This window comes from Lycium ferocissimum, chromosome 5 (genome assembly GCF_029784015.1).
Source record: "Lycium ferocissimum isolate CSIRO_LF1 chromosome 5, AGI_CSIRO_Lferr_CH_V1, whole genome shotgun sequence".
Taxonomy (NCBI): Eukaryota; Viridiplantae; Streptophyta; class Magnoliopsida; order Solanales; family Solanaceae; genus Lycium; species Lycium ferocissimum.
Genome location: NC_081346.1, coordinates 73,371,522 through 73,399,428, shown reverse-complemented (window position 1 = coordinate 73,399,428; position 27,907 = coordinate 73,371,522). Strand labels below are relative to the sequence as shown.

The following is a 27,907-nucleotide window of genomic DNA, read 5'->3' as shown; positions in this document are numbered from 1 at the left end:
ATAAAATTTTCATGATAATACAATAAAATATCAAGTAAAACAGTTCACTAACTTCTTCCCAAAACAGTCCACACACTAGCTACACCATGCTTCAACATCACTCACATAAAAAACTTATATCCAACCATTTTCATACTAACATAACTTCACCTCAACCTTCTAATTTCTTTTCATTCTTTTTACCATGAGATCTATGATAGTAACAACTATATTTATTAAAGAAAATCAGTCCATTAAATTCACCAAAAACAGTCCCTACGACTAACTAACATTCCAACACCAACTTTCATGATTTTGATGCATGCGATTCATGTTCGTCAAGTTACAATCATACTTCAACATCAACCCATATAACTCCATAACTATTACCATGTTCCAACATCAAAACACCTTATTTAATTGCAATACAACTTATATTCACACATCTACATCACCCTTAATACATGAAAAGAAAGTTAGATCTTACCTTGACCACTTGAATTCTTTACTTGGCTAGAGTTGGTGACTTGAGATGAAAATGGTTCTTGTTGCTCCAAGACTATCTTCACGTTTTAGGGACCTTCTAAAGGGTTGAAACACCTTGAAAATATTTTTGATCAACACACAAAGCTCCAAAATCATGCCCTTTGGCCGTGAGCTTGCCCCTCTCTCCCTCTAGGTTTTCTTTCTTTGTTGTGAAGTTGAAAATAAATGTAATGGCTGATTCCTTAGTCATTATTTTGTCACACCATGATGCCTACAAGTTGATACAACACATGCTCCACTCATGACATTGAGCACTCAATTAACTTTACACAAAATTTCAATATCTGTTCACCACTTTCTACCATGCCCTCCTTGGCCGATCCCCTTGTTCCTCTTTTCTTCTTTTCAATTGTTTACAAGACAATCTTATGTGTGTTGAATGATTCATGCACCACCCTTTGTCTATTGTAATCATGCCAAGATGGATGAGCAATATTAAATGTGAAATGATCCCTCCACCATGTTATGTCCTCCTAAAACAATGTATACTTTCATAAAGTAAATGATGCTCAAATATTCAATTGTATGCTTCAACTTTTTCTCTCAAAAATTTTCAGCCCTATGGCCGAGTGTAACATGTAAGTTTCTTCCAATTTTAATTGTCCACAATATGTTGAAAATGTAGTGGATGAATCAACATTTAATTTCACACTTGTATGTCTTCCATTTGCCTTATTTTAGATGACTTGAGTCATCCTTTTTACCTTGGATGTTGAGGCTCTTGTTGGCTTATTATTGTCACCAATTTTTACTTAACACCACACTTTAAGTAATTCCTAATCTCCAATAACATTTTTATACTAAGAAAAATCCGAGGTTTCTATCTCACGTTGATTCTTTCGCGAATCACTCGACGTATAAAATACGGGGTCTAAAATTCTTGTCAATTAAATAACCTAATCACCGATTATCGCAAGCTATAGATACCAAAATTAGACCACACAAAGGGTGTTTTAGAGATATTAGGCATAAAAGTGCTAAACGACCAAACGGGTCGTTACATTTAGTGGTGGGTGAGATATAATATCGTACAATTATCAATTTGCTAGTCATTTCATTACATCGTACAATTATCATTTTGCTTGTCATTAGGCCTGTTAACCGGTTTAACCGGAACCGGACCGGTAATCGGTTAGGGAACCGGCCGGTTTCCGGTTAAAAAATCGGAACCGTTTGACCGGTTCCGGTTTACCGGTTTGAAACCTCAAACCGGAACCGGTCCGGTTAAAAACCTTCAAAACCTTTTTTTTTTTTTTTTTTGTATTATATATATATATTATAGTATTTATTAGTATATTGTAGGTATATTTACATATGTTATACAAGTTTATAAGTAAAGTTTAAATATTTACTGACTAACAAAGCAATGTTAAGTCAACAATACGGAGATATACGTGTATACATATATATATTAAGTTATATGCTTAAGTTAACACTATATACTACATATACCTAAAATATAGTAAGAATATACGTATATATATCAATATACGTAGGTTATATAACTTATATATATATATATAGATATATGTTTAAGTTATATACTATATATACTTATAACTTATATATATACTTATAACTTATATATATATATATATATACATACTTTAAGTATACTATATATACTTATAACTTATATATTATAACTTATGTTATTTATAGCTTAATTGTTTTCTAAGTTTATAAATTCGTATATACGTATACATATATATATATATATATACCTAAAATATAGTAAGAATATACTTATAATCTTATATATATACCAATATATATAAATATGTTTAAGTTATATATAACTTAATATATATATATATATATATATATATATATATAACTAAAATATACTAAGAATATACTTATAATATATAGTATATATATAACTTAAACATATATATATATATATATATATATATATAACTAAAATATACCTAAAATATACTAAGAATATACTTATAATATATATATATATATATATATATATATATATATATATATGTTTAAGTTATATATACTATATATTATAAGTATATTCTTAGTATATTTTAGTTATTTTTCAAGTATATAACTTTCTAGTTTTTAATTTAAGTATATTCTTAGTATATTTTAGGTATATTCCTAACTTTATAAAAGTAAAAATATGAACACAAGTAAATAGAAGAAAGCTCAATGAGCCATATATTTTATTCATTCTTGGATAACATTTATTTGCAAGTTGTAGTTTTTTTTAACTTACAAATAATACATGAGTAGTATAGAAATAGTTGAATAATAAAATCATCAATTTTGAACCATTTCGTTAATTTCCTCCACATTATATTCGGTCATGGAAATATCTTCAAAGTCTTCCATTTGGTCCGGTCCACTAGCTATAAAATCTTCAATTTCTTCCTCGCCTTCCTCCGCTTCTAAGTTTTGGTTGCGTCGCTCCGATCTAATCCAATCGCGAATGCACACTAGTACTTGCAAGCTAAAGCCGGATAATGAATGTCTATGGTCTCCAATTTGCTGTCTTCCTTGGCTAAATGCGCTCTCCGAAGCCACGGTTGATACTTGAACCGTAAGGATATCTCGAGCCATTCTCGAGAGTAATTTGATAACTTGCCTTGTACTTCTTCCACCATGCTAAGACGTCCAAGTCATCCAGTTCCTTGATATCCACATTTGGCTGCATCAAATAAAAGTTATATTCATCAAAGTTTGCACTAGAAGAAGAAGTTGGTCAGAATGTAAAACTTTTAAACCCGATAAGCCCTTTTTACTACTCCGAGAAGTAGTAGGTGGAGCAATTCGGTGTAGCACGCTCTTCCAAACTACAATAATGAGTAAAAAAAATTCTAAACTCATCATCAATAGCGAGTTCGGCTTCAGCTAAAGATGGTTGAACCTCCGCTTCAATTTCTAAAATGTATAAATTTGACCAACCAAATTTTTAGTATAAGACATTTTTAAACAAGGATTTAAAAGAGAACTCAATATAAATAAAGTTGGGATGGGAAAAAAATACTTCTAAATTTGATTATCATTTCAAAAAATAGACACTTGATAACCGGGTTTATGTTTATACTCTTGTAAAACTCTAGCTATTTCCGCTAAGTAGGCTAAAATTCCTTACCGGGATAGAATTGTCTAGAAAAAGCAAGAGTTGCATTATAAAAAATTTCTAAGAGCTCAACACATTCTTTAACATCTTCCCAATGCGAAAATTTAACCAATCATCACTAATTTTATTATATTTGTTGTGAATTTTGTTGTATGGGAATCCTATACTCATATGCTTGTTGTAGCATAATGTAAGTGTAGTTCCACCTAGTCTCAATTTCTACTTGAATTTTCCTAGGTCTAAGGTTATTTTCCACACAAGCATTCTTAAAATCTCTAATTCTTCCCCTCTATTAGCATTACAAAAGAAACGCAACCGCATTTCTAACTTTTTGAATAGAATCGTCAAAATAGTCAAGACCATCTTTAACAATTAAATTTAAAATGTGACAACTACATCTCACATGAAAAATATTTTTTTAGCGGAGGGTTTTAATTTCTTTAAAAGACCAATCGCCTTTGTATTATTAGAAGCATTATCTAAAGCAAATACAAAGTGTTTTTCTATAAATGTTAAAAATCTCATAATAGTAGACATTGAATCCGTTAAAAATTTTCCATCGTGACGACCTTTTCCTTCATCATATAAAAGTTATAATTTTTTGCATAACCCAAGCTTGTCATCAACCCAATGACATGTAATAGCAAAAAAATCTAACTTGTTAAGACTAAGACCCAAATCAATGCCGTAAGACAAACATTACAATTTAAAGAATTAAATACATGGCGCAAATAAAATCTATATTTTTTAAACAAATTATAACATCGTCTTACAAGTACTTCTAGGAATACCTCAAATAAATTTGGATTATAACAACGTTGAATGTAAGTAACAAACCCCATACCCGATGGAAAGGAAAATGGTAAACAATCATAAGCTACCATTTTAGCTATTTCTACACGCTCTTTTTTTCTTGTCATACTTAAAATTCCTACCTGGGCTCGTGGGTGCCTATCGTCATTTGAATCCCCCTACATTTGAACCCTGTTTGCTCTCCCCAAACATCCATATGTTTGGTTCTCATAGCGACCATTTAAAGGTACCCGTTCCACCATCCTTACCAGCCTCGCTTAAAACTAAATACTTGTCCACATGTGGTACATGTAATTATTGGTTTTCCCTATTCTTAGTCATAAATTTCCAAACCTTTAGGGCCGTTGGCTTACGAGTTCTAGGCGTTTTGTCTTGCATGTGATTGTGCAGACATGTATCTCCTATGGGATTTTCGGGGGTTGTGTTTCATCATCATCATCTAAGTCTTCATTAAAAGTACCGTAAAATGTTGTTGCATTGCCTCATGACCTAAAAAAGTGGATTATTTCCTCCAACATCAATACCTAAATTAGGCGTTTCTTCCACAAATGTTTCCTCATTAAGCCCACGCCTAACAATACCACTACTGTAACACCCCGCATCTTGGAACTATGTCTAAGCTCATATCATTAGAGTTCTAGTGGAAACATTTAAGGTTTGACGTTTGCGAAACGTTCGCCGCCTATTTGGCAATGATAACTCCCTTGATCGGTTTGGAATTTGGGAAGGTACTATCAATGAAGTTGTATGCAGAAATACCTTTCTAACGATATAAGGACCAAGCCAATCAGAGATCGGAGCAAGGAGATATGATCCTCAATATGGCTAATAGTAAGGCACTTGAAATCCTATAGAATCGGCTAAGTTTTCATACGTCTGCCTTCCAGTCAACTTTTAGTGAAAATACGTTGGGAATTTGAGAAAACTTCCTCAATGAAAGTTGTAGCCCTTTGAAATAGCTTTCCAACGGTATCTTACGGGGTCAAACGGACATCTGTGCAAAAAGTTATGCCCATTTTACCTAAGCCTATTCGCTGAAATTTTGCCCGGCGTAACGGTGACGTTACGGGTCGTAACATGAGTTACGGGACTGTAACAGTGGGCCGTAACATCAAAAAATTTGGTGAACCTCACTGGAAATTTCACCAAGATACGGTACCAAGATACGTCCGCATCTCGTGTTACGGGACCGTAACAGTTGACCGTATCTTGGTCCGTATATACGTTTCGGGTCACCTGACTTCGGGAGGCCATAACCCTATCATAAATTGGGAATTTGGGAAAACTCAAAGAACGAAAGTTTTAGATAATTGAAAAACCTTTCCAACCATAGGTCGTGGGTTCAGGCGACGTCGGGATAGGGAGATATAGACGTTTTAAGACAGATAGGTCTCAACCCGTTTTCAAGTTGGGTCAACCCATTTTCCCCTTTAGTATTTAAGGGGAAATGAAAACCCTAGCAAACCTCCATTTCCCTCAAATTCAGATTTTTAGAGAGAGGAAGTGAGAGAGAGGAGAGCTAGAGAGAGAAAGTAGGAAATCAACCAAGTTTAAGGCCCCAAATCCCGAAGCTCGTGAAGGATAAAGTGTAGTACAAGTTGTTGCCGTCATTTTAAGCTGCCAAAGATCGGACTGGGGGTGTTGATTTCGTGGTGACTACCCAAAAAGGTAATGTTTCTACTCCCTAATCAATTGTAGTTGTGAATTGGATGAACTCTTGGGAGAATAATAATTGGTTTGTTGAAAAGAATCATATGAACTATGCTAGAGTTGTTGGATTGTTGACTTGGAATTGTTATATTCATATTGGTGGATGAAGAATGATGTTAATACATCTAATTGAGATTTTAGAATTTGCTAGAAGTAATAACGGGGATTTGGTGAAGAAAACACCATTAATGAGGGTCAGTGGAGTTTCATGTCCACCAAGTGTTTGATAAAATGCTTAGATGAACAAAGCATGGATATTGTCAGTATAAATATAGAATCCCTATGACATGTACCGCTATAGATTAAAGTCAAGGGTTGGGAGGACATCGTGATACGCTCAAAAGCAGGAAGTTAAGGTATGTAGAACTTCCACCCCACATGTGGGAATCTCTTACGTTCTTCCCCATGATCCGTTTCTTAAAATCCATGAAGTTCAAATCCTAGGGCATTAAACCCAACATATTGGTAGCCCGGTGAATATGTATGTATGTACATGAATTTTGTATCTATGTTCGTTATTGTATTCCTAATCCTCCATTACTTGGTATTAGAATCCTAGCTAAATCCATGAATCATGAATTCTTCCTCATGTGTTCTCATTATGTTTATATGAAACTTTATGATTTCATCCAGAAGTTACAAGCATGTTTTGAAGTCAAGTATATATACATGATTATGAACTATTGTTATTACTCATGCATCAAAAACATGTTTTTGCAAGATTATGACAAGTTATCTTATGAAACTATATTTACAAGTTATGATTTATGAAACCATGTACAAGCAAGTTATGATTCATGAAAACCATGTACAAGCAAGTTATGATCATGAATACCATGTACAAGCAAGTTACGATTCATGATATACCATGGGCAAAGGTGCCACTATTTTACATGTTCATGTTTTTGGGAGTTGCATTAATTACCGGGCAGGGCTCGCATAGCCCGAAACTAGCGTAGCCACCGTAGGATGAGGATCGCTCCACCCATGTCCTGGACGATCTCTCATAATGACCGGATCCTTTCATATTTTATTAAATCTCATGTCTCCTCGGCAAGGATCGGGGAGTGTTTCGCTGGCGGGACGCAAGCACTGCACACGGATCGGTTTATAAGTTATCGCTCTCCCTACTTATGATATTTTTACCATGTTTTATATATATATGTATACACTCATGTTCATGTCCAGGTTTTGCTTTCAGTTCTTATCATATTATTTCACGTCCCATGTTATTTCATTCAGTTTGCTTTACATACCAAGACATTCAATGTGGCCGACGTCCCTTTATCGCCCGGGCCCGCAGATTTCACGACGCAGTATCGATAGCACAGGACGACAACCGCTCAGTAGGACAAGATCCGTATCAGTTGCTTTGGTGAGCCCCATCTCATTCGGGGTTTAGTCAACTTTTGTTTTTATGGTTCGTTATGCATCTAAGGTATGGGGGGGCCTTGTCCTGCACATGTTTTCCAGCTTTCGATCATAGATAGGGTTTCATAGACTAGACAAGTCGGGGTAAAGCATGTCGACATCCGGAATCGTATAGCCATTTTTGGCTCATTCATGTTATTTCCGCACTCATGTTTAAACAAGTATTTTGTTAAGTATTATGACTCACCATGTTTTATAAAGGCTCATCATGCATTCACGTTATATTCCGCTTATGTTATGTATCATAATAATCTGTGCCACGTGGTTCGCTCTGGCACACGCAATGTGCACCGAGTGCCGTGTTACGTCCAGCCATGGTCTCGGGCGTGACAAAACTTGGTGTCGAGCCTAGGTTCAAGAGTCTTTAGGGAGTCTATGAAACCGTGTCCAAGCAATATTTTTATATGTGTGAGGGCCCCATACATATAAAACGCTGACCACCAAGACATTCAGATTTGTCTCATTTCTTTCCCACTCTAGATCGTGCCATGAAGAAGAGCAATAAGTAACTTCTTTTTATCTCGAATTACGTACGTTTCGAATGCGTGTGAGAGATGACCTGTGTAATTCAAGGTCCAAGTAAGGATGTTTACCCATGGGGGTACAATTATGCAATACTTACTGGTAACGAATGAGACTTCAAGTGCTATTGAAAGGGAATACAATGTAAGTTGCCCGAGAAGGGGGCGTAGTGGAATGAATGGTATGTTGAATGAAAATAATGTCCTTGAGTACGGAATACAACAGGAGAGGATATTAGAGAAATTAGAAAAAGGAGTCAAGTCAACAAGAAAAAAGGTAAATTACGGAGCATCTCAAGGAAGAGGTGGCAGGCAGCTTTCTATCAGGTCATTAGGACCCACTCCATCCGGGCAGCTACAGACATCGGGAAAGGGAAAATAAACAGAAAGTGTAACAAAGTAATTTGATTTGGACATATGAGGTAAGTTCATACACTTTATACCGTGTTGAAATTGGGAGCCCCGTGTGGCTATGATATGATATGATATATATACGTATATATATGCTGGCCTTGTGAGGCATTGCATTTCCGCGTGTGTTTTGGGATAGTAAGAAATACAAAGGAAATCCCCGCCAAAATTTTTCCTAGAAATAGAAGGAGAATGAGATATAAGTTCGTAATATGTCCGGAAAAGCCATGTCAACGGTGAAATGATAAGATTTGACTAAGTTATGATTACGGATGACTTTGAGAAATAAGATTTGATTCCCTATTCAGATGAAAACTCGAGTGGGTGACAGCTCGTATATATCCGAATGTGTATTGGAAAACAAGTGTATTAATTTAAGTTCGCAGTAGAGTGATTAGTAGAAGAAGAAATCATTTAAAAGCCGTAAGGGAGCAACCTATAAGAATAGCCTTTAAGGTTTTCAAAAGAGGTTGTCCTAAGAATTACAAGTGCGAGCAGAAAGTCGTTAAGATAGAGTATGCCGTTTACGAATACAAGAGTAACCCGTTCATGTAAGTAAATTTAGTTCTTTTCTCCATGAGAAATTGGTCATGTGACGTGAGTCAAAAAAAAAAAGTCGTGTTGCAGAAAGTACAAAGGAATTGCAAGGTACGGAATGTTAATCGGATCCCATCAAAAGAGAAGAATTTGTAAGTATAAGACGTTAGCCTTGTTCTGGGGGGAGATACATAAAAATCTCCAAGAAGTCCAAGGAGATAATTGAAGACCCGAAAGGTTAGTATGAGATATGAAGAACTCCAATTCAAATAGGTTGGCATAATGAGATGCCTCCATAGGAATATACGCTAACTCTGCCGAGTAGAATGATCGTCAAAACGGATCGTGTCAAGTTCAATTACTATCGATTAGGCGATCACAGAAAAGCTATAAGATCATGCCCAGCTATGTGTCATAAGGGCAAGGCCATTGCACAAGACTCTAATCTTTAAGGTGTGCTCGTGAAAGACTTAGCGCACCACCGTACTATGAGTATTTTAGAAAGTATCTCAAAAATAAAAAAAATAAAAAAATCAAGTATGGGGAAGTACAAAATTTCATGATTTAGGCAGACAAGAGAACCAAGGTGAAAGAAGTTCACTTATCCAAGCTAGGAATTTGACTTTCAAACTCCGAAGTGGGTGGAGTTATCGCTGCAACATGGCATTCCTCGCTAGTTATCGGGTTAGAGAGAGTTAGCATGATTCCTACTTGGCTGCAGATAAAGAGAGGATTCACGAATAGAAAGCCTTAGCTTTTGGAGCAGGAGTGGAGATAATGGTAAATTTCGAGATATCAAGGCGCATTATGCGTTTTGGGATGTATGGACTCGCAGAACTATTTATGTCAAGCTCACCATTCTAGGTCTACCTCGTTCAACTGTGAGGCAATGTATTTAATTTGGGTGGTTGTGGATAGACTTACGAAGTCAAAGACACTTTTTTCGTCAAAACTACAGATTCAGCAAGATTATGCCAAGTCAGTACGGCAATGAGATCGCCGGATTGCATGGGACACCAAGAAGTCCATTATTTCGCATCGTGGTGCTGGCCGCCGAACTGGAAATCCTTTCGTAAAGGATTAGGTACCAAGGTGAACCTTCAAGATACTTTTCATCCACAAACAAGGATGGGCCAGCAGAGCGTACTATTCAGACTCAGGATATGTCGAGAGCACGTGCCTTGATTTCAAAGGTAATTGGGATGATCACTTGCCTCTTATCGAGTTCTCCTATAATAACGCTTATCATGCTAGCATCGGGATGGCACCATTTTGAAGCTCGGGCGAAGGTATGCGATCACCAATTGGTTGGTTCGAGGTTGGTGAAGCAGAGTTGTTAGGACCAGATTTGGTTTATCAGGCTATGGAGAAAGTCAAGTTAATACGAAGCGTTTGAAAACGGCTCAAAGTCGCCAGAAGTCTTATACAGATGCGAGACGAAGGGATTTAGAATTTTCAAAATGATGATTGGGTGTTCCTTAAAGTCTCACCTATGAAAGGTGTTATGAGATTTGGCAAGAAAGGGAAGCTAAGTCCTAGATATATTGGACCTTACGAGTAATTCTACGAAAGGTCGGTCTAGTAGGCTTATGAACTTGAGTTGCCACAAGACTCGTCGGCAGACATCCCGTATTTCATGTGTCCATGTTGAGAAATGTGTGAGAGACCCATCGTTGGTTGTTCCTGCTGAGACTATAGCGATTAGGGATGGTTTGACTTATGAAGAGATCCCCGTAGCCATTCTTGACCGTCAAGTTCGCAAGTTGAGAACTAAGGAAGTAGCCTCGAAAAGTCTTGTGAGGAGCCGTAAGGCTGTCAAGAGGCTGGCAAGTCGGGAACATTACGAAATCAGATATCCCTACTTGTTTGAAGAGCGGCAAATAAACTTCAAGGTAAATACTTTTTAGTATTCATGTCATGTCCCTTATGTATTCATGCCCTCGTTTCACGTTCAAGTTCATGTTCATGTCTTCGCTATTCATGTCTCATGTTCCGACACCGATGTTTTCATGAAAACTATGTCATATCAGCTTTTCATGCCCCATGTCATATTATGTCTCATGTTCCACGCTCATGTCATCTATCCAGTGCCCATGTTCATGCCTCAGTATTCATGTTTTTCATATAACCATGTTATGTTAGTTCGATCTCCTATGTTTCATGTTATGTTTCCTTCATGTTTATGTAGTCAAGCCATGTCCAACCATATATTCTTAACTACGACCCATCATTCGAGGACGAATGATCCCAAGGGGGGATATTGTAACACCCCGCATCTTGAGAACCATGTCTAAGCTCATATCATTAGAGTTCTAAAGGGAAACATTTAAGGTTTGACGTTTTACGAAAAATGGTTCATGGCCTATTTCGGCAAAATGATAACTCCTTGATCGGTTTGGAATTTGGGAAGGTACTATCAATGAAGTTGTAGTATGCAGAAATACCTTTCTAACGATATAAGGACCAAGCCAATCAGAGATCGGAGCAAGGAGATATGATCGTCTCAATATGGCTAATAGTAAGGCACTTGAAATCCTATAGAATCGGCTAAGTTTTCGATACGTCTGCCTTCCAGTCAACTTTAGTGAAAAATACGTTGGGAATTTGAGAAAACTTCCTCAATGAAAGTTGTAGCCCTTTGAAATAGCTTTCCAACGGTATCTTACGGGGTCAAACGACATCTGTGCAAAAAGTTATGCCCATTTACTGGAAGCCTATTCGCTGGAAATTTTGCCCGGCCGTAACGGTGACGTTACGGGCCGTAACATGAGTTACGGGACCGTAACAGTGGGCCGTAACACGTCAAAAATTTCCAGAACCTCACTGGAAATTTTCACCAAGATACGGTACCAAGATACGGTCCGTATCTCGTGTTACGGGACCGTAACGGTGACCGTATCTTGGTCCGTATATACGTTTCGGGTCACCTGACTTCGAGGCCATAACCCTATCATAAATTGGGAATTTGGGAAAACTCAAAGAACGAAAGTTTTAGATAATTGAAAAACCTTTCCAACCATAGGTCGTGGGTTCATAGGCGACGTCGGGATAGGGGAGATAGACGTTTTAAGACAGATAGGTCTCAACCCGTTTTCAAGTTGGGTCAACCATTTTCCCCTTAGTATTTAAGGGAAATGAAAACCCTCAGCAGCCTCCATTTCCCTCAAATTTCAGATTTTAGAGAGAGGAAGTGAGAGAGAGGAGAGCTAGAGAGAGAAAGTAGGGAAATCAACCAAGTTTAAGGCCCCAAATCCGAAGCTCGTGAAGGATAAAGTGTACAAGTACAAGTTGTTGCCGTCATTTTAAGCTAAAGATCGGACTTGGGGGTGTTGATTTCGTGGTGACTACCCAAAAGGTAATGTTTCTACTCCCTAATCAATTGTAGTTGTGAATTGATGAACTCTTGGGAGAATAATAATTGGTTTGTTGAAAAGAATCATATGAACTATGCTAGAGTTGTTGGATTGTTGACTTGGAATTGTTATATTCATATGGTGATGATGAAGAATGATGTTAATTACATCTAATTGAGATTTTAGAATTTGCTAGAAGTAATAGAATGGGGATTTGGTGAAGAAAACACCATTAATGAGGGTTGTGAGTTTCATGTCCACCAAGTGTTTGATAAAATGCTTAGATGAACAAAGCATGGATATCAATAACATAGAATCCCTATGACATATGTACGCTATAGATTAAAGTTGAAGGGATTGGAGGGACATTGTGATACGCTCAAAAGCAGGAAGTTAAGGTATGTAGAACTTCCACCCACATGTGGGAATCTCACGTTCTTCCCCATGATCCGTTTCTTAAAATCCATGAAGTTCAAATCTGTGGCATTAAACCCAACATATTGGTAGCCCGTAATTATGTATGTATGTACATGAATTTTGTATCTATGTTCGTTATTGTATTCCTAATCCTCCATTACGGATATTAGGGAATCCTAGCTAAATCCATGAATCATGAATTCTTCCTCATGTGTTCTCATTATGTTTATATGAAACTTTATGATTTCATCCAGGAAGTTACAAGCATGTTTTGAAGTCAAGTATATATACATGATTATGAACTATTGTTATTACTCATGCATCAAAAACATGTTTTGCAAGATTATGACAAGTTATCTTATGAAACTATATTTACAAGTTATGATTTATGAAAACCATGTACAAGCAAGTTATGATTCATGAAAACCATGTACAGAAGTTATGATCATGAATACCATGTACAAGCAAGTTACGATTCATGATATACCATGGGCAGAAAAGTGCCACTATTTTACATGTTCATGTTTTTTGGGAGTTGCATTAATTACCGAGGAGGCTTGGAGATAGCCCGAAACTACGTAGCCACCGTAGGATGAGGATCGCTCCACCCATGTCCCGGACGATCTCTCATAATGACCGGATCCTTTCATATTTTATTAAATCTCATGTTCCCCCGGCAAGGACCGAGTGTTCGGGCCGGCGGGACGCTGCACCGTACCATGGATCGGTTATAAGTTATTGCTCTCCTACTTATGATATTTTTACCATGTTTTATATATATATGTATACACTCATGTTCATGTCCAGGTTTTTCGGTTTCGTTCTTATCATATTATTTCACGTCCCATGTTATTTCATTCGCCGTTTTACATAACAAGAGTATTCAATGTGCCGATCGTCCCCTTTTATCGCTCGGGCCTCGCATTTCACGATGCAGTATCGATATACGAGACGATACATCCGCCGCAGGACAAGATCCGTATCGCCTTATTGCGAGCCCCATCTCATTCGGGGTTTAGTCAACTTTTGTTTTTATGGTTCGTTACATCTAAGGTATGTCAGGCCTTGTCCCAAAGAAGATGTTTTCCTACGCACTCATGATAGAGGTTTCATAGACTAGACAAGTCGCTTATGTTATGTCGACATCCGAATCGTATAGCCATTTTTGGCTCATTCATGTTATTTCCGCACTCATGTTTAAACAAGTATTTTGTTAAGTATTATGACTCACCATGTTTTATAAAGGCTCATCATGCATTCACGTTATATTCCGCTTATGTTATGTATCATAATAATTAAAGTTTTCATGTGGTTCGCTGGGATACCACAATACCGTCAGCACCGAGTGCCGTGTTACGTCCAGGCCATGGTTCGGGGCGTGACAACTACTACTACCGGCACCACGTCTTAATCTCTTTGACATTATTAAATAGAATTAATTTAAATCACAATCAAATAAATCACAACAAATTAAATTGCTAGAATTAAATTGCGTAAATTAAATTGCGAAAAATAAATTACTAGAATTAAATTGCGAAAAATAAAGATAGAGTTGGAATGAAGGTACCAAATTATAGGATTAATTTCCAACAAAGTGAAGGCGGCTAGAATTGCAAATCCACCAAAGTTACTTCGGATTGTTGCAAAATCACCAACTCCACCAACAATATTATAATTGCAAAATTAATAATTGAAACTCTAATAAGACTTTGTAATATTTATTTGAGAGAAATATAAAGTGACTAGTTATTGCAAAAGTAACTATAATTGAGAGATTGGATTTGAGAGAAAGAGAAGAGTGAATTGGTGTGAATTAAAATGAAAATGAAGAAGGGTTTATATAGGGGTGAGGATGGGTTAAAGTGTTAAAAAAAAAAGTTTGGGGGTGGGGGGCCAAATTAAGTATTTGACCGTTTGGCAACGGCCATTTTTGCAAATGGACCGTTGCCAACGGTCCAATTTTGCCCAGCCCAACGGCTATTTAAATTTTTTTTTTTTTTTTAACCGGTTAAACCGGTCCGGTTCCGGTTTCAAAAAAATGGGAACCGGAACCGGAACCGGTTCCGGTTTTAACCGGTTCAACCGAACCGGTTGACGGGCTTACTTGTCATTTCATTTTAACTTACTGTGAATATATCTATTTAAATGACTTGTTCTTTTGTGGACAAATTAAAGCTAGTATAGTTTTCTTGTTCCCTTGATATTTTCACACTGACTCGTTAAAATGGAGTAATGCACTTTGATAATAGAATCTATATCTATATATTATTAAAAAGAGGATAGTTTTAGGACAAAAATTAGTTAATTAGTTATTGATTATTATTTTTAAATTTTAATTTAAAGATAATTACAATTTTTAAAACATAGAAACCACATTTCAACATCTTAACACGTTTGGAGCAGTTAATTGCAATATTGCAACAAAACTGGAAACTTAGAAACCACCAACTAATGTGGAAAAGAAAAGAGAAAAAACAAAAAAAAAAACACCAACTAATCACCCCACTTCCCCCATTTCCGCCACCATCACACCCCGTCAAATGAAGCACGTTTGGAGCAGTTGCCTATATAAATTTTAAAAATAATTAAATATCTATGTTTTTTAAGATCTAAATTTAAAATGTGAATTTAAATTTGGAAAATGAAATCCCCAAGATATAGCCAAGCAACTTCCACGGTTTGCTCCTAACTTATAGCAATAATATTTATCCACAAATATGAGCTATGGAGAATAATCTGTGACTACCTCAGTTTATTCATATTTAAAAAAAAAAAGTTTTAAAAAAATCACCAATTAAAATGATGCAATTTGTGATAACTGCACTTACCAAGGGATAGCTTTCCTTAAACAACATGCAGCCTCCCACTTCCTTCAAAAACTGATCTTAAAGTCTTTAGTAACCGACAGTATATTCATCCTCCATACTCAAATACAATCCTTACTAATCTTGCATTGCCGAACTTGAAGTATAATAATGATTGGCTTCTATGACTATTACATGCCATTATATTGTTGTTTCTTTTCATAATTCAATTTTAAAAATAAAAAATGCTGAATTGTGCAACACAAGGTATGCTGAATTTTATTTTGTACATGAGCAAAATGTGATTACGGAATAGAATATTTCAGCGTCAGTTTGTTTCCGGAGAATTCATATATATTTTTCCAGTGAGAAGCATTGTTGATTGATGTCATGATCCTTGGTGATTTCTCCTGCAAAGATATGTAATTTTAAGAGCATCATGCTTTTGGATGGACTATACACAAGTCTAAATTAAGCATTTTGTTAAATCTGTAATTTTTATGCTATTTCCTCTACTATTTTTCTCAGGGAAGTTTCTATGCACCATATATCTACCCATATATCTGTAGCATATTAACAGATCTGTAAACCATGGATGGTGATGTTCACTTGCACAGGAAAAGTAGCGAAAGTATCTTTATGGATGTGGGCTCGAAGAACATGAGTAAGCTCTATTATTACTCCTTTTCTTTTTCTACCCATGGTGTTGATAGATATCCAAAGTCATTTTATTGATATGAATGGTACCCATCATCTTCTATCCTAATAAATTAATATTGTTCTTTAATATTACAATGTCGAATAAGTTCTCTTATCCTTTGACATTTGAATGAAATGTAATATTGAAATTTACTAACAAATAATAATTTAGAATTAATTGCAAGCAAATTATAATTCAAAGATAAAGTTTTTGAAGCTAAATATTTAATGAATATACATATTATGAATAAGAACAACTAGATAATCCCATGGAATAGCTAATGAATCAGTATAGGGCTAAAAACAAACCATGGTTTGGACTTTTGATTTTTACGAGGTAACAAAAAACTTCTCTATTTATACTTTATACTTATTCAAAATTACAATTGGATTGTTTTGATTAAGCTAAAACACTAAATAAGAGAAATCAATTAATATCATATAAGGGAAAAAAAATTAAAGAGGAAAATAGAGATAGTATATATGTATATTTTTCACACATCTAACTATGAATTAATAAGAACACATGATTCCGAAATTGAAGAAAAAAGTCAAATCATCAACGAAAAGAGAGATATTTCGAACTTTCGTAAAAAAAATCGAATTCTCTTAATAAATTTGTCACTTCACCAAAATCGAGATAGTTTCTACACTGTTATGTTATTGTGAAATCAAATAGTCTTGAAGCTAAGTCAAGTGGAAAGCAAAAACAAAGAAACCTACATTTCAATATTTGGTCAATATTAACAACGGTGCAATATTTTGTCTTGATTGATTCTATGTTGTCCAAGTAACGTAGAAGTCTCCGTTATTGGATAGTCTCCTTGGTAGTGATTAGTGAAATACATTTTGTTAGGTACGATTTCAGATACTATCTAGGTTACTTGGTAGGACATTTTATATTGGATTTCACTACTTTACTACATTGTGAAGATTATCTTCATTAATGTTATGTTCCAAAGTCTTGAATCTAAGAATGTAATTGCATTTTATCTTCCAAATTACATTCTTTTTTCTCTTATTTTTCGTTTCAAGGTATTTGATCATTCATGTTTATGTTCATGGTGCAGGTTCCCAGTGTTGAAATAGACATTTGTAGCAGACTCCTACTAACATAATTGATAAAATCTGATAGAATTACGAGGAAATGATGATCTCAAACTACGCGAAAGTGTCTGTCCTTCAACACAAATTGTAGAGAATTATGGGTTGATGGTCTACATACATTCAACTTAATTTTGACATTTTGTGTCTTTCTTAAGTTTGCTGCTTTAATGAAAGCTTCTAAAATATATAACTATGTTTGAGTTTATTTTTGAAGTCTTTTACTTTGGAAACACAACTCTAAGGAGCTGTCTTCGTGTGAGTTAACGGTCACGGATTTGAACTGTGGAAGCAACCACTAATGGTTGCATTAGGATAGACTGATTGTCTACATCATAGGACTGCCCTTTTTAGCCCTTTACAACTCTAAATAATGTTTTTACTTAGCTAAATTTTGTGAGGTCTACATTAATGTGGATTAGTTGCTTCCTTAACAACCAAGATGTGTTGTTTGTGACTAAAAGTTGGCCTTTGAAGAGGTTAAGCCCGCTTAGTTTTGTTTTTATCAAGAAAAGTTGTTTGGTTGATTAATATTAAGAAATTTTTTGGTTGATTAATATTATGAATTTTTTTGGTTGATTAATAGTTAGATACTTTTTGGTTGGCTTATATATATGGGCTATGCTGATTAAAGTTTTAGTGATTTTGTTGAATCCGTTGATTGGAAAATTGTTTCACTCGGCTAGCATCAAATATTGAAGATCTTATTTGAACAGTGAAATTTTTTGGTTGGTTAATATAATGAAATTTTTTGGTTAATTAATATTAAGAAACTTTTTGGTTAATTTATATTAAGAAATTTTTTGGTTGTCTAATTAAAAAATTGTTTCACTGGGCTAGCATCAACTATTAAAGATCTCATTTGAACAATTTTTAAATTTGTGATGTTTAAGATCTTTGTTAAGCGCACCTATATATGTGTTTGTTATTAACATGTTCCCTGTATGCTTCATTTTTTATTGATTTTGTTCATAAAATTATTCAGAATTCAGGATTTTGGGGAGCTGATTGGTTGTTGTTTCTTTTTCTGTGTTTAGAAACAGTTTTAAGCTTTGATATATTATGTATTGTTATGTAGTGCCTTGCTTTCTGCGAGGAACACTTATATTCTTTTGATGCTAAAACAATTTATTTGACAACGAGCTTCTCTGTTTATCTTATGGATTAATTTAATATCATAATTAGAATACAATATGAGATTATTTGGACAATAGGTAAAAAAATTCAATTAAAATATCATAAGCTTTTTCCTGTATCTATTAAGAGGAGAGTGTCTGATAAATCCAAATTAGGAGATTAGGAATTAGATTTGCAAGCATTTAGATATTCCAACTAAAACTATTTTTGTGAAACATATTAGGTCATAACAGAAAAGACTAACAGTAAAGGACTAAAACAAAGAGCCTAATAATTTAGATTTTTAGTGGGGTAAAGGAATAAAATCAACATTAACACTAAATAAAGTGGTGTTTGACATTTAAATAAAGCATAAAAGATCAAGGCGTTAGATGATCAAGTCTTATATAGTTCAAAGTAAACAAACTGATGAAGTTTTCCATGAGCTTATATCTTAGTATATAATTTTTTAAGTCATACAAGTTTTTTAGAAGGAACGAAAAGATTATAGGTCATGCACATCAAATGAACATCAAATCGCTTTTCAGAGGTTTCTTCATTTTTAGAGTACGTCCATAATAATTGTCAGGTTTGTGTTGCATGTTCTTATTGTGATATTGACCCCGGAGTATGAAGAATTTTATATTGTTTGAAGAAATAGTCAGTAATGAAGCAGTAGCAGCTACATACATCTTAGTATGTAATAAGACTGATCCAAAAAAAATATATAAAATCTAAAGTATGTCACACATGGTTCATAAACATTTGTTTCAATTATTTTCTCCGCTCTCTTTTTCTTTGAAATGATCCGCGCATCGCGCGGGTACGTATACTAGTTTTCTTTAATAGAGAATACTTTGTTCTCAAAGTAGAAGTATCTACCGTAAATTTAGATTAGTCAGACTCCAAAACAAATATCAAACACCGAGCGAAGAAAAAGAGAAGAAAATAGATTTGTCTTACCAAAAAATACTATATATAATAATGAGATACATGACCAGCTCATTTTCCTCTTTTTAATACTCACATTATTTCAAATTGAATGTCCATATATCGATATAAATTTGAAATATTTTTCTAGTAATGTGATGTTCAGGTTTATTTATACGAACTTCAATTAATTCATCGGATGTAAATCGACATATGAATCTCATAATCCTATTCATTAAGAAACCCGTAAGGGACCGAGTTGGTTGAAGTGGCAATTTCCCAAATGGGGATCTCATGTTCGAGAGTCCCGTAGCACCTTCTCGGTGAGCAATTTATCTCTCTCGCGCGTTTTGCGACCATTACACTAGAGCAGGATTTACTCTATGCGTCGGATTCCTTTGTCATTTAAAAAAAAAAAATTATCAATCAAGTCTATCAGTTTGTCTTCCATGATCAATAAAAACGTATTTCTATATCTCCATTAATATTTACTCGCAATAACAAGTTAAATACGATAATTATCTTTACCTCTACTCCACCCTCATTAATATGATAATTTCTTATTTATCTCCAAACTGAGTAAGTTCTATAGAGTGGTGGTTAGACCAACTATGTCGTATGGGGTAGAGTGTTGGCTTGTCAAGAACTCTCATGTTCAGAAGATGAAAGTCGCAGAAATACGGATGCTACGGTGGATGTGTGGGCATACTAGGAGAGACGGGATTAGAAATGAAGAAATCTGCGACAAGGTGGGAGTGGCTTTGATGGAGGACAAGATGCGAGAAACGAGGTTGAGATTGTTCGGACATGTGAAGAGGAGATGTATGGATGCCCCAGTGTGGAAGTACGAGAGGTTGGCTATGGATGGCTTCAAAAGAGGTAGAGTTAGGCCGAAGAAGTATTGGGTAGAGATGATTAGACAAGACATGACGCATTTGCACCTTACCAAGGATATGACCTTAGATAGAAATGAAGGACACATATTAGGATAAGAGGTTGGTAGATAGTAGAGCCTTTCCTTATTAGTAGTCATAGTATTTCTCCTTTAGTTCCTTGTGTCTATCGATATATGTTACTGACTATTGCTTTTTGTTCTTCACTTAGCATATTATTTTTATTGTAGTTATTGTTCCTTTTCTTTTTTAGTCCGCTTTAATATTGCTTTTCTTTTTCCAAACTGCTTTAAATTATCTTTTCTTGAGTCCAGGGTCTATCGGATTGGTCAAATCAAAAACAAAAAAACCGGTCCTTAAAAATTTCCCCTTATTAATATCTCCCCCAATCCATCTCTCAACTCACCGGCACCAGCTACAACACCTATGAATTGACTAAATTACCCCTCTTCTCTTCTAAAACCCAACAAGGAGTAAAACGTAATTTTCGCATGGGCGCATCATTATCCAGTCTAACAGATAACGAATCAACGACGGGAAAACCAAGTCTTGGTGACATACCGGAAAATTGCGTGGAATGTGTGTTTATGTACCTTAATCCACCCGAAATCTGTAATTTAGCTAGGCTTAATAGGGCTTTTCGTCGTGCTGCATCAAGCGACGCCGTTTGGGATTCTAAACTTCCGGTTAATGTTCATCAACTGCTCGACGTATTGCCTCAAAGAAAAAAATACGAGGGGTTTTCTAAGAAAGATATATTTGCTTTGTTATCTAGGCCTGTTCCATTTGATGATGGCAATAAGGTATGTAGATTCTTGGGTTCTTTTTTGTTTGTAGGATTTTCACTTTGAGATAATGTTTTTTGGTGTTCCTATAATGAAATGTGTGTAAATTTCAAGTAGAAATGAAGTGAGGATCTTAATAATAATCTTAATTAAGCTACTCCCCAGTCCCAAATTGGTATCTTACTTTCCTTTTTGGTCTGTTAAAAAAAGAGTGCCTTTTTCTATATTTAGTAAGTTGACAATTCAAACATCCGCAAGTTTGGTCTGTTTATTTCTTAAACTTCGTGCCTAGTCAAACTAAGACACTTAAATTGGGAGGGAGTATTTTTTTATTGTTTTGATTGTAAATGGTTAAGTGCGTTTTATTTTCGGAATGATTATTATGTTCTGATAAGAAATGTGTGTAAATTTCAAGTACAATTGGAGTGGGAATCTTGATGTAGCTGTTTGACATAGGTAACTATGCTGTGTTAATGTAATTGCTGGAATCAAATAGAGCTTCATGTTGAGATGGGGATTTTCAAGTACTTTATTTACTTAGGGGTCGTTTGGTTGCCTGATAGGAGGCCATCTTTTTGATATATATCAGGCATTGCATTCTCCGGGTAATTCAAATCGAAGCAATTGGATATCCAACTCGGACCTATATGACATGACCGATCGATAGATCCACCGATTTATTCATTTATTAAATCCTGCATATAACTTGAACCATGCATTTTCTTTCTATGTATAAAATTAAACACACCAAATACGGTGCTTGGTTAGCTATTTAGAATCTCGGATAACTGCTACATGTATAAGTTATGAGGGAATTTATGTATTATTTTGTGCAGGATAGAAGATGGAATAACTAATACATGAATAACTAAACCCTGCATACCTAATCCCTCATTACTAATACCTATATAACTCTAACCAGCAACCAAAAACGACCCCTTCATGTTAGAAGTCTCCGTACCAATAAGAATAGTGTTCAGAGTATGAGAGAACTTATCCAATTTTCTGTGGGAATTCGAAGATCCAATTTGATATGAAAGGAGCTTTAATAAAGTGGGGATTCATGTTAGCCGACCCCAACTTGTTTGGGATTGAGGCGTAGTTGATGTTGGATTCGGACATCCAATTCTGTTCTTTTTTAAACTAATATTTACACATTTAGAAACTACATGAGAAGTATTATGAATTACAAATTTTTATAGTTAAACATTCTTAATGATTATGAAGAAAACATAGTCAAAGAGGAAACTGCTTCAATTTCCAAATAGTAATGGTGTCAAATACATGGGAAAGAAGTATTATTAGATTCTATTTGCAGGTTGGTGTTGCTTTGTGGCTGAAAATTGTGGTAATAAAATATAAATGATGCTTTGTTTTGCTAATATGTGCTTTTCTTTTTATGTGGGAGACATTGCAGGAAGTATGGTTGGATAGAATTAGTGGAAGGATTTGCATGTCTATCTCCACGAAAGCGATGTTGATAACTAGTGGTGAAGACAGAAGACATTGGAACTGGTTTCCTACTGATGAGTCAAGGTTAGATTAGTATGTTCAAATTATATGCAATGAATCTCTTAACTGATTATTAAGATCACTTGATTAGAGTACCTATAAAAAAAGATCACTTGATTAGAGTAGTTGTTTATTTGGCATTAGCTTTTCAGTTCATCCTCTAGTTTCTTTACCATGGGGGTGTTGGATATGGACAGGTTGAAAAAGAAAAAAGGATAAAACACCCGACCCCGTATTTAATACGGGTAAGAAACGGGTAGAGTGACAGATAGTATGGATACCCATATTGCAATTCCCTTTTCTATGTGATATGGTAAAACGAAAATGAATTAGGAAAGCTTTGAAATAGTAAACTTTCCTTTTTGGGTAAAACAACACAAACAAACAAGATTTCATAATTGATTTTTCCCCTGCAAATTCAAATTTTCGTTCAATCAAATGCCACCAAAAAGGAACAAACATAAACTAATAACTAATTTCTTTAAAATTAAAGGAATGAGATGATGTAGCCTTTTGATTATTTGAAACGAATTTAGAAATTTGGGTTCTTCCTAATTATGAATCTCAGACGGCATACTAACTGAAATACATTATACTGGCTAAATTATAATCAAAGTCTTCCTTTTACTATAATCAAACAATTTGTACTGCAACAGAAGTTGACTAATGGGGGTTATTAATCTTGTAAATTCTTCGAAGATATTGGGTTTTGTGCTTGATCAGCCTAACATTTACTTGGACATTTTTCATCTTCCTTTGCGGAACAATATCTACCTGAATTCTTCATCAAAACAATATCTACCTGAATTTTTTTTTAGGAAAAATAATATCAAACCTACAAAACTCATTTAATATCATAAATACTTTGAAACTTTTATCATGAGAACATTCAAATTTGGAAACAAAGTACCATAAACTCCAATGTCAGATAATATGGGGGCGTCTGCTGACAATGGGTTGCAGCTGGAATGGGATTTGGGTGTAAAGGCATGAAAGAAGAGTTTTGACAGCTTGAAACCCATGTGTGATCTGTTGGTGGGGCAAGTGCACACATAGCAGATTTCGGGTCACCTATTTAAGGCCTAAGTTTACAAATTTTTGTAAGTTTAGCTACTTCAGAATTAGCTTCAAACATACGCGACTGAAATTGTAAAAATCTGCCTCCGAAGTAATAATTTTTTTTCTGAACTTTGGCATATGGCTTGTGCAAACAAAATCCAGACATTTTGTTGAACTTCAGACAAAGTTTGGCTTACCATATGCCTGAACTTCAGACATACATGATTGAAAAAGTCAGACCGTTATGTTTGGTGTAGGGTGAGAAGCTTTAGTTGGCCTAGGAGTAGCTAGAGTTCTTAGACAGTATGGATATGGATGGAGAAGCAACAGGCAACTCCGAAGCCAAAGCAATCCTCTGTACCCACTTTTTCATTATTTTTCTCTACAAGGTGAACGAATCAATGAAATCAAGATCCTGGAGATGTCAAAAATAGAAGCTATTCTTTGGATTTGTTCTCAATGGCACTAGAATATGCACATACAAAAAATAGATTTCAACTTAGAATCATGCAATTACTGATAGGAAGGTAATTAATTCACCCCTGGAGAGGGTGGTTTATTCAAGACTAGAAGAAATGAGCGATGGGCATTTCATGTAAACTTTTTTTTTTTTTGAGTGTTTCATCTTCACATAAACTTATTAGCTATAACTGATAAAACAACACTAGCTGGTAATTCAGGAGTTCTTGGATTCCAAAGGTTGAGGTCTTAAACTTTTTACAAGGTCTAGTTTTACAAAACACACTTAATGATTAAGATTCAAACCTTCATTAAGTGCAAACAAATGAGGCCTAAATTTCATTTCTTTGTATGTTATTTCTTTTTTTTGAAAGTAATATTAAAAAAAGTGACAGGTGTTTGTTATTGTCCTAAACCTGTCAATGCAGCATTCCAGGATTTCTTTGGAAGTGTTCTTTGTTGTTTTCTTGTTCTTTTGATTTTCTTATTTTACGGGCCTGAGGGTAGAATATATAGGCGCAGCTAAAGATAGGACAGAATGGAAGAAAAAAGATTCATATAAATGATATCTACTAGTTTGTAATAGACTTTAGACTTGTTAGAGAACTTCTAACATTATTGTTATTATATATATATATATATATATATATATATATATATATATAACTTCTTTTTGACTTTTATTTTATTTGGTATGATGATGATATGAGTTGAGCTTAAATGAAGAAGTGAGGATTCATATAGCTGGTGCCAACTTGTTTATGACTGAGGCATAGTTGTTGTTGAGGGTAAAATAGAAGACAACAAAACCGTGCTTTTCTTCCTCACACTTTGAAAAGGCCTTGTTTACTATAGCACATGAACTTGTCAGTTGATAATACGGGGCAATAAGATTTGGATAAATTTGTGGATAGTTTGTCTAGGTCGATGTGCCTTTGCTGGATAGTACAAGTTCTAAATTCCTATTTGTGAATGAGGAAGAAGATATATAGAGGACTTATTAGTTTATTATGGCAAATTTCTAATAAGGATTTTGGTAAAAAGTTCAGAATTTACTCGTTTTCTCAATGCAAAAGTTATTACTTGGCTATTTATGATGATATTAACGGATTTAGTATCGGGAACGGGTGATTCTTCTTTCTCTCTGACTCAGTACTTGGCCGGTAAACTTACTCTATAGAGTGTATAAGACCAGATCATTTGTTTCAGAATTAAGAACACGTATTTCCTTGCGATTTCTTGCTAATAAATTTAACAGATTTAGGCTTCACTATTCTATATCTGTTAATAAAATTTGAGAAATTACGCGCCATGCTTATTGCTATCTAATTTGAAACTTTGAATTCCTCCTATCAGGCAACTGAGGATTAATGCTGTTAATTTCATAAAATATGAAACCTTTAAAAGATGATTGACATGCTGTTTTAAGACAATGTTATCACCAGACACTAATCCCATAGAGCAAAAGGATAATGGGTATATTAAACCTTTTCCTTGCAATATTCGATAATTCATGGCCTTCAAGCTTTACTTTGTTGGTTTTATTGGGAAGTAAAAGAGGGTCAGTTTCGTGGTGGTGCACTGCCGTCCTTTTTTCTTCTTAGTCATTGGATAATACTGACTATTAAAAGACCTGTGATTTTCCTCCTTTTTCCTTCACTTTTTTCGTTATGTTAGACTACCTCTTGTATGTCAACACATATAATGCTTAGTTTTTTCTCAAACAAAGTAACCAAGATTTTATTGTCAAGGATGTCTAAAACTTTGATTCCTAATATTTCTGCTTCCATAGGTTCCACGTTGTGGCGTATTGCCAGCAAGTATGGTGGTTTGAAGTAGGTGGTTCAGTGAAATTCCCATTTCCTCCGGATGTATACACGCTAACATTCAGGGTCCACCTTGGGAAATTTTACAAGAGACTTGGTCGACGTGTTTGCAACTTTGAGCACACTCATGGATGGGATTTAGGGCCAGTGCGATATGAACTATCTACATCTGATGGGCAGCATATAGTGAGTGAGTCCTCCATACATGATAGCGATCAAGGTGGCAACTGGATAGAGTACAAGGTGGGTGAATTTATAGTGAGTAGGTCCGACCCTGCTACTGAAGTTAGATTTTCAATGAAACAGATTGATTGCACACATTCAAAAGGTGGGCTCTGTGTAGATTCTGTATCGATTGTCCCAAGCGATCTGAAAGGTCGTAGAAGAAAAAGGGTCTTGAAGTACCACTGAGTCATCTGTTTCTAATTTTTTCCACTGCTCCCAGAAAGTTTTGGTTGGGGTCCCATAATACGGCTTATACTGTCTAAAAACTTGGTTTCGTGGAGGATAGTCATTGTAGTTTTTTGCCTTAGGTACCTGTGTCCGTGTAAATGTTACTATGTCATCTTTGGTCCAGTTTTGTCACAGAATGGAAAGATCAAGAAAATGTACTTTGCTTATGTGTCACGAGGAAAGGTTTAACGTTCTTCTTGTACATGTAAATATTCGAGAAATTCTTTTTCAAATGTCTTTACTGCTACTTGTATTATCGGTTTTGCCCTCTGCGATTGAAGCCTGCTTAGGTTGAATTCACCCTCTTTGTAAAAGCGTACCTGCTGTTCTTCTGTTCTTTAATTGCTTTCTTGATGCTTATCTTCATCGCTAGCAACCTTCTTTATATGTTGTGCCTGGGTCACTATTATTTTGATTGCATGTCAATTGCGGGAATCCCTCTGTCTGATTTTTTTGACATTAGAAGGCCTTCATTTTTCTTTTCTTTATCACTTTTCTGGTGCTGAATATTAGCGTTCGTTTCTCTTTCACTAAAATGCAGCTGCCATTACACTTAAAAAGTTTTGCCTTTATAAAAGTCTACTTATTTTACTGTGTATTATGGCAAGGGTCACAGTTGAGTTATTTATAAATAGCCTCAGAGACTTATGATGGAAAAAGTTAGCCCCTGAGTTTATAGTACCTTTCTGAAATGTGTTTAATCTTTAACCAAGTCCAGTGACATTCTGTAATATGCGATAAAGTCTAATAATGGAACATAATTTATCTATCCAATTATCCATGGATTATAATTGGGATAACATTCCTTTGAAGCAAACGACACTCATGGAGAAATGGATTCATCAAAACAATCATTCCATTGGTTTCTCAAATGGGAAGTATGTGAAAATTGGAGTTAGATCTTACACTTTTTCGTGTTTCCATGTTCCTCTTGACAAAACTTGAAATTCTTGATGGCAAAGTGGAAACTATAAAATTTCCGATGATTAGTGGGTAATAGTAGGTAAAGTTCAGCTACTTTAATGCTATATAAATAATTTTACGACTTTACTGTTATAATGTATACAAGTAATTTTAATATGAGAAAAAAAAAAAGTTTATGATTAGCGAGAGGAATGAAAGTGATTAGCACATGTCCATTGTCACTATGTGAGACTTTGAGACAGGTCTACAGAAACTAGGTAGGGGTACTTCCATCTAGAAAAAAAATCTACTTTAAACCTTTGTGTTCAATCTGTAAGACTGTAACAACCCTTTTGAAATGTGATTCAGATTTCAGAAAATTGTACAGTGCATGTGACAGCTGTCTTTCTAATGTGCTGGAACTGTGCTGTTTAATTTAAAAGTATCTGTTCTAGTACAGTGAGCAATTTTTCTTCTTCTTTCATCAAGCCTAGTTGTTAACAAAATAGGTGAAAAATTGATGATAAAACTCTATTTAAGACC

The 27,907-nt window shown here is 35.1% G+C and overlaps 1 protein-coding gene across 1 annotated transcript; it reads left to right on the top strand.

The window, feature by feature from the left end:
• The first annotated feature begins 20,697 nt into the window (after nucleotides 1-20,697).
• LOC132057390 (F-box protein PP2-A15-like) lies at nucleotides 20,698-26,717 on the top strand. Its single transcript, XM_059449983.1, has 3 exons — nucleotides 20,698-21,170; nucleotides 22,570-22,688; nucleotides 25,975-26,717. The coding sequence occupies exons 1-3, from the start codon at nucleotides 20,859-20,861 to the stop codon at nucleotides 26,417-26,419; spliced, it is 876 nt and encodes a 291-aa protein (XP_059305966.1). The 5' UTR covers nucleotides 20,698-20,858; the 3' UTR covers nucleotides 26,420-26,717.
• The last annotated feature ends 1,190 nt before the right edge of the window (nucleotides 26,718-27,907 follow it).

Bases quoted from the DNA above. Each gene is read 5' to 3' on its own strand.
- LOC132057390 (XM_059449983.1), top strand. From the start codon at position 20,859: ATGGGCGCATCATTATCCAGTCTAACAGATAACGAATCAACGACGGGA. The intron at 21,171-22,569 runs GTATGTAGATTC...GAGACATTGCAG, and splicing joins CATTTGATGATGGCAATAAG to GAAGTATGGTTGGATAGAAT. The intron at 22,689-25,974 runs GTTAGATTAGTA...CTGCTTCCATAG, and splicing joins TTTCCTACTGATGAGTCAAG to GTTCCACGTTGTGGCGTATT.